Here is a 13,416-nt window from a genome sequence, read left to right as displayed (position 1 = left end):
GCTACACCTCGTGTGGGCACTCCAATCACAGCCCAATGTCTATCCAAGTGGATCGTAGGTCTGATACAACTGTGTTACCTACTGGCGAAACAGCCGCTGCCAGGCCCGGTGCGGGCTCATTCCACCAGGGCTGTCGCGACATCCACTGCGTTCTTGAAGGGAGTACAGCTGCAAGACATTTGCAGAGCCGCAACCTGGGCCACGCCTAATACCTTCATCAGGCACTACGCCCTAGACGTCCGCAAGTCCACCAGTGACAGTCTGGGACGTCAGGTTTTATCATCGGCTAAGCAGTAAACACCTGACAGCACCCACCTCCAGGTAGGCTACTGCTCGCTAATCTCCCATTGGTGTGAAGCACAGAGACCACGAAGAAGATAAACAGGTGGCTTACCAGTAACTGGTGATCTTCGAGTGGTCATCTGTGCATTCACACCACCCGCCCTCCTGCCCCACTGCTGTCTTCTTCTACCTGTTTTGTTAGGAGATTGATACGCGGCGGTTGGTAGGAACTGGCGGGATGTCCGTGCCTGCCCTTCTGGGCATGCTCACTGGGGCTCCTGGGCATGCTCAGTTGGGCCAGGCACGGAAATCCTTTTAAGAGAGCTTGCTACGGCACCGGCAGATCCAGCGCAGGCGCACTAGATCCCATTGGTGTGAATGCACAAGATGACCACTCAAAGATCACCAGTTACTGGTAAGCAACCTGTTTTTATATAGCCCCTGCATCTGAATTCTCCTTTAATTCAGTAGACTCCGGAGTAAAAGCTTGGTTTTTGTTGTAATAAAAGTTGCTAGTCCTTATGATGGAGGAGGAGCTGGAGCAAGACTAGGTGTCTCCAGATGCTGGTGAGCTGAAGTACGGGCCTTAGCAGTTGCTGAGCTAATGTTACTAGCCCTGGCTGAGGATGTTGGGGGAAACTGTACTTCCTGAGGGAAGGGGAAATTTGTACATGAGTCTGCTCTTTTGAGCAGCAAGCCCATCATTCTTGTAATGTATAGTTCTGTCTGAAAGCCCTCCAATTTCAACTGCATGATTTTTAAAAAATGCATGCAAATTAGAGACTTTGCATTCAAAATGGGATTGATACAATTGGAAATTTTGAGAAATTTCAGTCCCGTCCCCCCCCCCCCACAAAAGCCCTGTGGTGTTTTTTTTTTGAGCTCTAGCTGTGAACCTAAATGATTTTAAGATGTCCACTGAGGGGGAATGAGTTTGCATTTGCACTGCTTATAGGGTTGTTAAGAGAGGAATCTGATGCGTAGGCCCTGCTTGTGGTTTCAGCAATGCTTGCAAGATCTCATGGACGGCTATTTCCCTTCTGAGCTGCAGAGGCGTTACCCAGATGGCGTTCCATTTCAGGTATATCACCTCTCCCTCCTCCCAAACAGCTTCCTGTTTATCAGGGTAGTGCGTTGCAGAAGTTTTATTTGCTTATCAAAAATGCGGTCTGAAGTTGGTACTGCTTTTTGTTCAAAGAGCTGTCTTGGGCTTTTTTTTCTGAAAGAACTGACAGTTGTTGTCTGCTTCAGCATCTCCAGCACAGAGAACTAAGCTGTAGGATTCTTTTTTCTGAGATAAATATAGTTTGTTCTGTTTAAGGAACTGAGATTGGGGGGGTTTTTTGCTTAAAAAACTGAAATAGTTTCCAGTTTTAAAGAACTGAGAAGTTTCCCCTTTATTTTTGTTTAAGGAACTTTTATCTGATATATTCTGTGATGAAAGTTTCTTATCCATGAGTGGTAAAGCAGAAAGAAAGTTGCATGTGTGTGGAGCCCACCCGGTGGGGCAAATACACCCCCAGAGCGCCATTTTGGATTGGGGAAATGGTGAGATGCAAAAGGAAGAATTCTGGAAGTTAGGTGTTGCTGTGGGCACAGAGAGGGCTTCTGGGAGTCAACTCAAGGTTATCTCACAGCAAAAAGCTGCCGAGAGGTGCTTTTGTTAATCTTATCCGTTATTGAATAAAAGATACTATTTTAAATATAATGTGGAATGGTAACTCATTTGCAAAAAGTGAAGTAAAAAACAAACTAATCTTCCAGGAGAGAATGACACTATTGGGGGGGGGGGTATGCTGGTTATTTGGGTTGTTGAACACACCTTTGAAGAAGCTCAATAGTAATTGCAAACTTACCAAATTCTAAAGCTACCTCTGAGCAGACTGCTCCATCACAGGAGAATTTCTCTTTGAAGATCTCTACTATAGTGACAAAATCCGGAGGGGTAGCCTGTGTCAGGGCCAACCTCCACGCAAGCCTGAGTCGTGGCCCTAAAAACCTGCCTGGGGGAGGGGGGCTGTAAGGCTGGGGAAGGGTGGGCAATCTCCCCCCTCCCCCCAAATACCATTTCCCTGCTGGGAAATACACCCACCCAGGTAACTGCTTTAAATCCTGGTAGAGGGAAGAAGACATAAGAAGAGCAGCGCTGGATCAGATCAGTGCTCCATCTAGTCCAGCATCCTGTCTTTTGCAGTGACCAACCAGTTGACCTGGTAGGCCAAGAAACAGGGCACAGACACCAAAGTCTCTCCCTGATTTTGCCTCCTAGCACTGGGTTTCCAAGGTGTACTGCCTCTGAATACGGAGGTTCCCTTTACTTTCCATGGCTAGTAGCCTTGATGAACCTATCCTTCATGAATTTAATTTCCCTTTAAAGCCATCTGTGCTTATAACTATCACTTCTCCCCCAGCAGTGTGTCATGACCACCTCTGACCATCTCAGTAATTCTGACTCAGGGGAGAAGCCTGAGGAGTGAAGGTCAGTAGCTGAGGAAGACCAGAGGGACCAGCACCAGAGTTCACTCTGCCAGAGCTTGCTAGGGGAATCTCTCTGCTGACGCCCGAGTTAGCCACTAGGCCTCTACCAGGTAGCACTTGAACCTGAGCCCTCACAGACCTCTCCCACTGTGCAGGAAGAATGGTACTGGAAGGCCCCGGCTGAGGTGGCACAAAGGAGGCAAAATGCCAGACTGGCTGCGCACCATCTTCCCGTAGGTCTAGAGCAGAGTGCAGAGGATAGTCCTTCCTTGCAGGATCTGGCCAGTGTATAATGCAGCCTCAGGAACTCCAGTACCTGCCAGCAGTGCAGCTGGGCCCAGTTACCTCTCAGCCTACCGAAGCTGAGCCCTGGGAAGACAGTCTTGCTGGATGAGCTGGTCCACTAGGTGCAAACCTTGTAGCTCCAGCTCTCCAAGGCTGGCCAGCCCGGGGGCCAAGGGTCTGGTACAACTCAAGGAAAGTTGACTGGGCTTCACTGCAGAGTACAGACACAGCAAATGTAACTATTTCCTCATTGAGTATTTATTTTTGTCTGTTCTGAACCTATTTCCTAAAATTTCATTGGGTGTTCACCAGTTCTAGTATTATGGGAGAGTGAGAAAAAGCTCCCTCTCTCCACTTTCACCACCCCTGGGCATCATTTTATAAACTTGCATCATCATGTCTTCGTTTAATACAGTTTAGAGAAAGAAGGGAAAGAAACTAGAAACTCCTTCACGGATAACTGGAGTTTATTTCTGGAGCTTTATTGTAGTCATTATTGTTGTCTAGTCCTTTATTTTTTGGCTTGGGGTAGGGAACTTTTTTTTAAAAAAATAATGTATTTATAGGAGTACAGGAAATGTTTAGATAAAAACCTGTAAAACCAGCTATGTCTTCTGAGGTTTTTATAACAAGCCTCAAAGCTCAGCTTCGACAGCAGCTGTGGAAGAAAACACCCGCTCGCTTCGCTGTGGCAGGAAAAGAGCTGGTTTGTGGGTGCCAGAACTGAACGGTCCGTTGGCAGTAGTAAACAGGTGGGAGCAGGATGCAGAAAGAGACAGCGAGAGAAAGAGAGCATAGCAGAATCCAGAGAGACAGAAGGGAGCAGGAGTTAGGGGTAGTAAAGCTTTCTTTGGAGCATGTAACTCCAGGCTGTGTTGGGGAATGATCTGGATGCTATGGAATAAAACTGTTTGCACACAGAAGAACTTCCAGTGTATTGTTTAAGCCACTGAGGTAGCAAATTAAAATGATTCATTCACACGCGTTCTATGCCTGGAATCCTTTCATTGTAAAAATGGATGGAGACAAGATATTTATTAAAATATTTATATCCTGGCTCAAGGCTGCTGACAGATTACAATTTAAAACAGCACAATTGTGAAACATACAAAATAAAATCCCCAGTCGCCTCCTCCCATGAAATGTGTACTTGTGAACGAAGGATATTTTTTCTGTAAATATGTACACCCTGTTGTTTCCCATATTTTACAAGATGAGGGCCTGCAAGGCATGCTGATGAAGATACAGTTTGGAAATCCTCCTCAAATCCATCCCCCTGCCAGGGCCTTGAAGAAGCTAATTTCCTCTGCCTCTGCTTACTTCCCTTTAAATCTCCAGTGCAGGATACATTCTGTGTCTCCTGAAGCATGCTCAGGGCCTCATTGGGCCATTGCCGTAACAGCAGTTAAGAAGGAAGCTGCTTCCCTGGCTCCAGAGAAATTAGCCTGGGGTTGTCCATTAGGAATATTTACTTACATAGGAAGGAGGATTTTTGCAATCTTTAATTGTTTCCAGCATTTCTCCTAATGGACCGTGTAGCATTTCACATATTACTTTAATGCAACATTACTGTTTGATCTTAGGATTCATCCTTTCTTTTTGTTCCAAATTAATTTTGTATGAGGTGCATATCTAAAACAGACTCACAAGCAGAAACATTCATAAAATGGGAGTCATTTTTGTGTGGCTGCAGCCTTGTAGGAGTCTGTAGTTATGCATTCTGTTGCCGCAAGCGGCTCTTGTTTGTACACAGACTCCCTGCTCTTGGCGTCTAGGGGTTACACAGTCCAAAAGTGTCAGACCCCAAACTGAATTGTGTGGACAAGCCCAGAATCCTTCTCACTGAGATGCCTTATCAAGGTGTCCTTACGGCAAAAAACTGAATGACCTTGTTGTACATTGGGTGGAGATGGAACTTGTCTTCTGTCCTCAGTGGTTTTACCAATGGAAGCCTCTTGTTCCAGTAATGAATAGGATATAGAGAAAGAGCAAAAGGGTATGGGTGGTCCCAGGCACTGCGCCTATCCCCCACTGAAGGTTTTTCTATATTGGTTGTATCTAAGGGCCTCTGCATGCCCTGCCTTACTGGTAACTTCCTCTGAGGTTTTCCCAGAGACCAGCGGAGACTTGTTTGCCACTCATAAGAACATAAGAGACGCCAATGTTGGATCGGGCCAAAAGCCCATCCAGTCCAACACTCTGTGTCACACAGTGGCCAGAAATACCAGGTGCCATCAGGAGGTCCACCAGTGGGGCCAGGACATTAGAAGCTCTCCTCTCCTTACCAATTTTGACACTGTATAATACTTGCCTAACACTGACCTCTACAGTCCAGAGGCAGGCAGGGCACTTACCAGCCTATATTCACTAGGTCACCGACAAGAGAGAGGTCTTCTTTCGGGAGAGGCAGCTGGCAGAGAGTTTTCCAGGCCAGGGCTTGGTCGTTGGAAATCCCAAACCAAGTGGGATGAAGGAAACAACTGAGATTCCAGGTGAAACAGTGGTGTAGTTTTCTTTCTTTGTTTGTTTTTTGACTTGCTCAAGCCCAGAAGTGGTGTTAATTCCATGTTTTTAAATCCTTTATTTGTTTCATTTATAGCCCACCTTTCTCGATGAAAGGCAAAGCAGATTTAGCACGATTGAAAACAGTGCAATCAGAACACCATCAGTAACGTAGTAAAACAGGATTACAAAATTAGAGTTGCATACTGATAAACATTTGCCTTTCATCATACTCAGCCTTCCCTTCTCACTCATTTCTTGTATGGCTTAATTTTTTGGGGGGTAATGGTTGTCTTTTATGAATGATCCAAGCCACTTAGGGGGGAGGGGCAGCTGAAGAGTTGGAATGCAAATCTAAAAACAAGTAAGGCCAAAGTAACCGTAAACCCACTGGTCTCTGTATGGATGCTAATAAATTGCGGGTATAGAAAGGGAAAGGGGGGAGTTGAGAAGTAGCTGGACATTACTGTGGGTGGAGGAAGGGCTGAGCCTTGTTGGTGTCTGGTAGTTGGGCAAATAGTATCAGCTGTTAACTTATGCAGTTTCTACCTCCTTCAAATCAGGTGTCTGGACCAGCCTCTCTTAGCTAGGGAGGGAGGCCTTTAGCTTTCCCCTTAATTCAGGAGGGGCTTTGGTTCAGTGGTCCAACAGAACCTTTGCATACAGAAGGCCCCTAGGTTCATGGTATTGCCAGTAAAGGCTCTCAGCAGGTGCTGGGAAAGTCTGTTTAGGAGATTAGAGCCACTGGAAGTCCAAACAGACAACACTGAGCTAGAAGAACTAGCTTCCCCACTTCTATAACTACACTTTTACTGAGCCTCTTGGATCTCCCAAACCAGAGTATAAGAAACTGCTTTGTTAGACTACAGGCCTCTCAAGGTCAGTAGTGGCTCCTTTGGCTGGCATTGGCTCTCTAGCGTCTTAGGTTGCAGTTTTTCACATCATCTGTTATCAGATCCTTAACTGGTTGTGCCAGGGATTGAATCTGGACTTCCTGTGTGGCGAGCACATGCTCTGTCACTGAGCCACAGCCCCTTCCTAAAGCAGAAATGCATCCAATAACATCTTCTGCCTCCCTTCTACCCACCTCCCACTGATCATGGCAAACATCTGGTAAGGCTGACAAGAGTAACACCATAAAAAAATGTCTTGGCAGGCTCTCAGGGCATGGGCTCCTCCTTTTGCAAGTGGCTCATTCCTCACTCTTCTGTGCTGTAAAACATCTACACTTGGAATCCTTTCTTGTGGCAGGTCCCAAGCTCACTGTGCAGCAGTTTATGAACAGACTTCCAAGGTCACTGATCCGAGATGGGCAAGTGATTGATATTCGAAGAGACATTGGAGAAACCCTGCAGGTAGCATGCGACCCATTCTCCAGTTCTCTGTGTGATAGGTTCTAATCTTGCTGTAGTGCAGGGGCTAAGAGACTGAGCTATGAACTGGAAAGTTCCTGGTGCAAATCCTGCTCTGTATCTCTGTGCCTCATCCTCCATCAGCAGTACAAGGGGTCATAATGCAACAAGCCTTATGGGTTTGTTTTGAGAACTATGTCAAGAGCTTTGAACTCTGAAAAGCGCTATATGGAAACTTGTCAGGGCATAAAACAAACAGAGGAGTCTAAAATGATATTAGTGAGACAATCCTCCAGCTAGAGTAGATCATAAAATGGCTTTTAAAAACTCTTAGTTAAAAGCCTGGGTAAAGAGAAATGTTTTGGTCTGGTGCCTAAAAGAAAGGTGGGCACGAGGTGAGCCTTAAGGCGGAAGGCATTCTGAAGGACAGGGGCCACCACCAAAAAATCCCCGTTTCTGAATATTACATATGTACCATCATTAGTGGGCAAATGACACTTTATAGAGTAACATATTCTTGGTTCAGACATTGCACAAAACCATGGCTGAAATATACTGGGTTCGCCACGCGATTAATGATCAGCTCATGCTGTATTTATTTATTTATTTTATTTATACCCCGCCCATCCTGCGAACAGGCTCAGGGCGGCTAACAAGAGCTGTACAATGTACCTAATTGGCATAACCATAAAAATTTAAAACTACATAAAATACATACTCATTCATATTACATAAGAAAATAACAGTTAGCAATAAAGTGCTTGCGGTGCTAAAAGATTAGATGGCGTGCTCTTCAGATCTAAATCCACGTTGTCCGTCCGGTCATCATCCCTCGAGCCGATAAAGCCCTAGCGATGCATCTGGCCCAGTCCCAGGTTCCAGAAGTTCAATGGAATCATTGATGGTAACAGTACTGGTGGTTCCTATTTAAAGGCCTGGCGGAAGAGCTCCGTCTTGCAGGCCCTGCGGAACTTTAAAAGGTCCCGCAGGGCCCTGATTTCCTCCAGGAGCCCATTCCACCAGTAAGGAGCTGCCACAGAAAAGGCTCTGGCCCTGGTACTGGTGAGCCTTGCATCTTTGGGGCCCAAAATAGTCAAGCGATGTTGGGCCCCTGACCGTAGTGCTCTCTGGGGTACAAATGGGGAAAGGCGGTCCCTCAGGTAGGTCGGACCCTGACCATGTAGGGCTTTAAAGGTAAGTACCAGCACCTTGAAGCGAATCCGATATGCTATTGGCAGCCAGTGCAGTAACCTAAGCACAGGCTGGATATGCTCCCGACGTGGGAGATCCATCAACAGCCTGGTCGCGGCGTTCTACACCAGCTGCAGCTTCCGGATTTGGGACAAGGGCAGCCCCATGTAGAGAGCGTTGCAGTAGTCAAGTCTCGAGGTGACCGTCACATGGATCACTGTCGCCAGGTCACAGCGGTCAGGGAAGGGAACCAACTGCCGAACCAGCTGAAGATAATAAAAGGCAGATTTAGCTGTGGCCGCTACCTGGGCCTCCATTGTCAAGGAGGCATCCAGGAGCACCCCCAGACTCCTAACCTCCGATGCTGGCACGAGAGGTGCCTCATCGAAGGCCAGGAGCAGGACCTGCAACCCTGAACCACCATGGCTCAGGCACAGGACCTCCGCCTTGGGGTAGATGAATTAGGAGGCATAAGGCAGAGTTTGCTTTTCAGCTTAGTTTCGGTTGGGAGTGAAGGCTAAGGGGCGGAGCCTCCTGGAATGGGTGGATCTGAGAGGGCTGCAGCGAGTAGGACTACAGCTCTTGCTTTACAGTCTCCAGAAGAAAGAAGCAGGATTGTGGTATGCAGCCCCCACCCCTTATGGGAGGGGGAAAGGTTTCTGACCCTGTGATCTCTGCAAGCATCTTGTGATCACAGCATGTCTTGGCATCTCTGCCTGCTGTTTAATACAAACGAATCAACTGATGGAGAAGGACCGGGGTCCACTTTGAAAGGGGGTTTGATGATCTAATGGGTGTGTTGGAAAGTTATAATTAGCACCAGATGACCCAGGACTAAACCTACTTCCTGGCCCTCACAAAGGCAGCTTTGTTTCTTCACTAGGTTTTGGTGTGAAGTGATCAGCTGCATCGTGTCTCTCTGACTAGTCAGGCCTTAGCCCAGATTTCTGCTTTTGATTCCAGGGCTCTAGCAGGACGCAGAAGCATGAAGTGATTCTAGTGGAGACACCCAGCCTCATGGCAATGAAGAAGAGGTAAAAATCCATTACCCGCTGTTTTTACATGATAGGATGTAGTCTTGGGTCTGTGAGGATAAAAGGGTGTGGCATTGTGATGTAATTCTTCTGTCTCTGTTTTCACAATGAAGGGCGGAATCTGACTTTTGAAGTGAGTTGGAATGGCAGGGGGAGTGCTTGGCTCAATCTTTTTCCTTTTTTGAAATAAATATTTAATTTAAATTTTATAGAGGGTACAGAGAAAAGAGGGGTATGAGGGGAAAAGAGAAATAAATATAAGGCACTTTTAAACAAATATTAAAGACGATATAAAAGTGAAATGATTAATGTTGTTGTTCAGTCGCACAGTCGAGTCCCGACTCTTCACGACCCCATGGACCAGCTCCCGCCAGGCCTTCTGGTCTTCGGCCGTCCTCTGAAGTTTGCTCAATTTCATGTTCGTTGCATCTATGACACTTTCTAACCATCTCATCCTTTGCCGTCCCCGTCTTCTTTGACCTTCAATCTTTCCCAGCATCAGGGTCTTCTCCAGGGAGTGCTCCCTTCTCATTGGGTGGCCAAAGTATTTGAGCTTCAGTTTCATTATCTGGCCTTCCAGGGAACAGTCAGGGTTGATTTCTTTTAGGATTGACTGATTTCTTCTTCTTGCAGTCCAAGGGACTCTCAAGAGTCTTCTCCAGCACCATAGTTCAAAAGAATCTATTCTTCGAAGCTCGGCCTTCCTTATAGTCCAACTCTCGCAGCCATACATGACTACTGGGAATACCATTGCTTTGACCATGCGGACTTTTGTTGGCAGGGTGATGTCTCTACTTTTTATCATGCTGTTTAGGTTCGCCATCGCTTTCCTCCCAAGGAGCAGGCGTCTTTTAATTTCATGGCTGCAGTCACAGTCTGCGGTGATCTGGGATCCCAGGAAGGTGAAGTCTGTCACTACTTCCACGACTTCCCCTTCTATTTGCCAAGGAGTGATGGGGCCGGATGCCATGATCTTAGTTTTTTTTATGTTGAGCTTCAAGCCCACTTTTGCGCTCTCCTCTTTTACCCTGAGCAAGAGGCTATTTAGGTCCTCTTCACTTTCTGCCATCAGAGTGGTATCGTCTGCATATCTGAGGTTGTTGATCTTTTCCCCAGCAATCTTAATTCCCGCTTGTGATTCATCTAGGCCAGCATTTTGCATGATGTACTCTGCATATATATTAAATAAGCAAGGCGACAATATACATCCTTGTCGTACTCCTTTTCCTATGCTAAACCAATCAGTTGTTCCATATCCGGTTCTAACTGTCGCTTCTTGGCCCTTATACAGGTTTCTCAAGAGACATGTGAGGTGGTCTGGTACTCCCATCTCCTTAAGGACCTGCCATAATTTGTTGTGATCCACACAGTCAAAGGCTTTAGCATAGTCAATGAAGCAGAAGTAGATATTTTTCTGGTATTCTCTTGCTTTCTCCATAATCCAGCGAATGTTGGCAATTTGATCTCTGGTTCCTCTACCTCTTCGAAACCCAGCTTGTACTTCTGGCAGTTCTCTATCCATGTACTGTTGAAGCCTAGCTTGTAGGATCTTGAGCATGACCTTGCTAGCGTGTGATATGAGTGCAATTGTGCAATAGTTTGAAATGATTAATAAGTCTAGGTAAATTATTATAACATTACCAATAACACTACTTCTCTAAAATACATTATTCACTATTCCCAATCTGAAAAGAACTATAAAGAATATTGTGTAAGCAAATTCTCTCAACATTTTATATATATTTGGGGGGCGTGGCGATGCCAAGTAAAATGGCAGTCGTCTGATCCTAAGGCTCCTAAGGCTCCGCTTCCTTTCCCTCCCCCATAGCATGCAGCAAGCCAAAATCAACAAGAGCTCTCCTGATTATGGGAAGAAACAGCAGCATAACACCCAGGGCAACAGAGCTGCAAATAAATCATCACAAGACTTCTTCTCTCTGCGAGAAAACCAGGGAGAACAAAAAGCCCTTGGCACCAAAGCAGCTAAAATGGCGGACAAAAAGACTGTCTTGCATTTACTGGATTTGGCCCTTATCAAACAGGACTTACTGGGACTGCACAACACATTTGGTCACATTATGAGAAGACAAGAGTCACTGGAAAAGACAATAAAGCTACGAAAGGTTGAAGGCAGCAGAAAAAGAAGATTCAGCATGAGGTGGATTGACTCAGTAAAAGAAGTTGGCCCTCAGTTTGCAAGACCTGAGCAAGGCTGTTAGGATGTTTTGGAGGTCATTAATTTATAGGATTGGCATAAGTCAAGACCTGGTGAGGCATGTAAAAGTGATTGCACCTCTTGGGTGACCATAATGTTATTGAGTTCAATATTTGTATAAATCGGGAGTTGCCCAAAAAGACTGACACAACCAATTTTAACTGATATGAGGGGACATGTGAGGAAGAAACTGAAAGTAAAAGTAGAAAGGGTCAAAACCATTGGGGAAGCTTGGAGACTGTTTAAAACTACAATCCTAGAAGCTCAGATAAAATATACACTACAGGTTAGGAAAGGCATAAATAGGTATAGAAAAAGGACTGCATGGTTAACAAACAAGTAATGGAAGCAGTAAAAGATAAGAAGGATTCCTTTAAGTGGTGGAAAGCTAGTCTCAGTGAGGTTGAGGAGATCATAACAGCATCTTATATAAATGTTAATCTTAAATTGCTAGTATTACTTTGAACATAGTCGGCCATGCCAAATTATTTATCTTTCTATCCATTGATTTATCTTTCTATCCATTGATTTAACTGTTCAAGAGAACCCCCAGAGCATCCCATAATAAAATTAAAATTTTAAGGCACAATTCAGAGTCCTTCAGCCTTCATTTTGTCCCGTCTTCTCTAATCCTCAATTTATATGTACATTTGGGGGGGCCCTTATCAGAAAGAGAGTCCTCGTCGGAAGACACAGAGTCCAGTTCTCCACTGGATTTGCTGTGATCTTCTTCCTTCTCGACCTCAGCTGTCTCTCCCAGCTGCACTCTCAGGAACTCACGTGCTTTGAAAACAGAGTCAATCTTTTCTTTTTTTATCATGTCGTTTGAAAATGAAGCCTCCTGGAATTAACCATCTGTAGACAATGCTGTTTGTTTGTAGAAAAAGGATTAAGTCTTTATATTTCTTCCTCTTTTGCCTTATTTATTATTTATTTATTTGTTTCACTTTTACCCCGCCCTCCCCGCTAGGCAGGCTCAGGGCGGCTTCCAAGAACTGACAAGCAGTATACATTCATAATAGATTATAAAAGATCAATTAAAACACAGCAATCAATATAAAACATTAATTAAAACGTTCATTAGATGGTGATAGAATTAAGGTGCAATTTGAGGACACATTCGGCAGTACCGCCGCATTAGATCATATAGGATTGGAGTTCACTACAGGGCGCAGCTGGTAAACGTCACTCCTATCGGAACGCCTGCCTAAAAAGTTCTGTTTTCACGGCCCTGAGGAACTGTGATAAGTCCCGCAGGGCCCTGATCTCGGCAGGGAGCTCGTTCCAGTAGGACGGAGCTACAAACGAAAAAGCCCTCGTCCTGGTTACCATCAACCTGACTTCCTTAGGGCCAGGGAGGTCCAGGCGGTTTTGGGATCCTGATCTCAGTGCTCTCTGGGGAACATACGGGGAAAGGCGGTCCCTCAGGTAGGCCGGTCCCTGACCATAAAGGGCTTTAAAGGTCAAAACCAGCACCTTGAAGCAAATCCAGAATGCTATTGGCAGCCAGTGCAGAGTCTTGTGCGCAGGCTGGATGTGCTCCCACCTGGGGAGGCCCATCAGCAGCCTGGCCACCGCATTCTGCACGAGCTGCAGCTTCCGGAGTTGCACCAAGGGCAGCCCCATGTAGAGAGCATTGCAGTAGTCCAACCTCGAGGTGACCATAGCGTGGATCACTGCAGCCAGATCATTGCGTTCGAGGAAGGGAACCAACTGCCTAATCAGCCGAAGATGGTAAAAGGCTGCCTTGGCAGCGGCTGCTACCTGGGCCTCCATTGTTAAGGAGGCATCCAGGAGCACTCCCAAGCTCCTGACCCTCGGAGCTGGCACCAATGGCGCCCCACCGAAGGCCGGGAGTGGGATCCCTACCCCCGTACCACTCCGATTCAGGCACAGGACCTCCGTCTTCGTTGGATTCAATTTCAATCGGCTCAGTCTAAGCCATCCAGCCACGTCCAGCAACGCCTGGTCCAGATCTTCTGGGGTAGAGTCAGACTGACCACCCAACATCAGAAAGAGTTGGGTGTCATCCGCATATTGGTGACAACCCAGCCCATGCCTCTGGGCAATCTGGGCA

At 46.2% G+C, this 13,416-nt stretch overlaps 1 protein-coding gene across 1 annotated transcript in view; it reads left to right on the top strand.

Moving 5' to 3' along the window:
• UBXN11 (UBX domain protein 11) overlaps window positions 1–13,416 on the top strand; it is a 40,081-nt gene that overhangs the window by 17,343 nt on the left and 9,322 nt on the right. Inside the window, exons 6-9 of the mRNA XM_015411204.1 lie at window positions 1,286–1,363; window positions 5,417–5,537; window positions 6,799–6,902; window positions 9,054–9,124. Of these exons, the coding sequence (XP_015266690.1) occupies window positions 1,286–1,363; window positions 5,417–5,537; window positions 6,799–6,902; window positions 9,054–9,124 (374 nt within the window). The remainder of the gene's footprint in view (window positions 1–1,285; window positions 1,364–5,416; window positions 5,538–6,798; window positions 6,903–9,053; window positions 9,125–13,416) is intronic.

Source organism: Gekko japonicus, unplaced genomic scaffold (genome assembly GCF_001447785.1).
Source record: "Gekko japonicus isolate JY-2015 unplaced genomic scaffold, Gekko_japonicus_V1.1 scaffold1145, whole genome shotgun sequence".
NCBI classification, from domain to species: Eukaryota; Metazoa; Chordata; class Lepidosauria; order Squamata; family Gekkonidae; genus Gekko; species Gekko japonicus.
The sequence above is the reverse complement of the archived record's forward strand: the minus strand, read 5'-3'. Positions and strand labels throughout refer to the sequence as shown.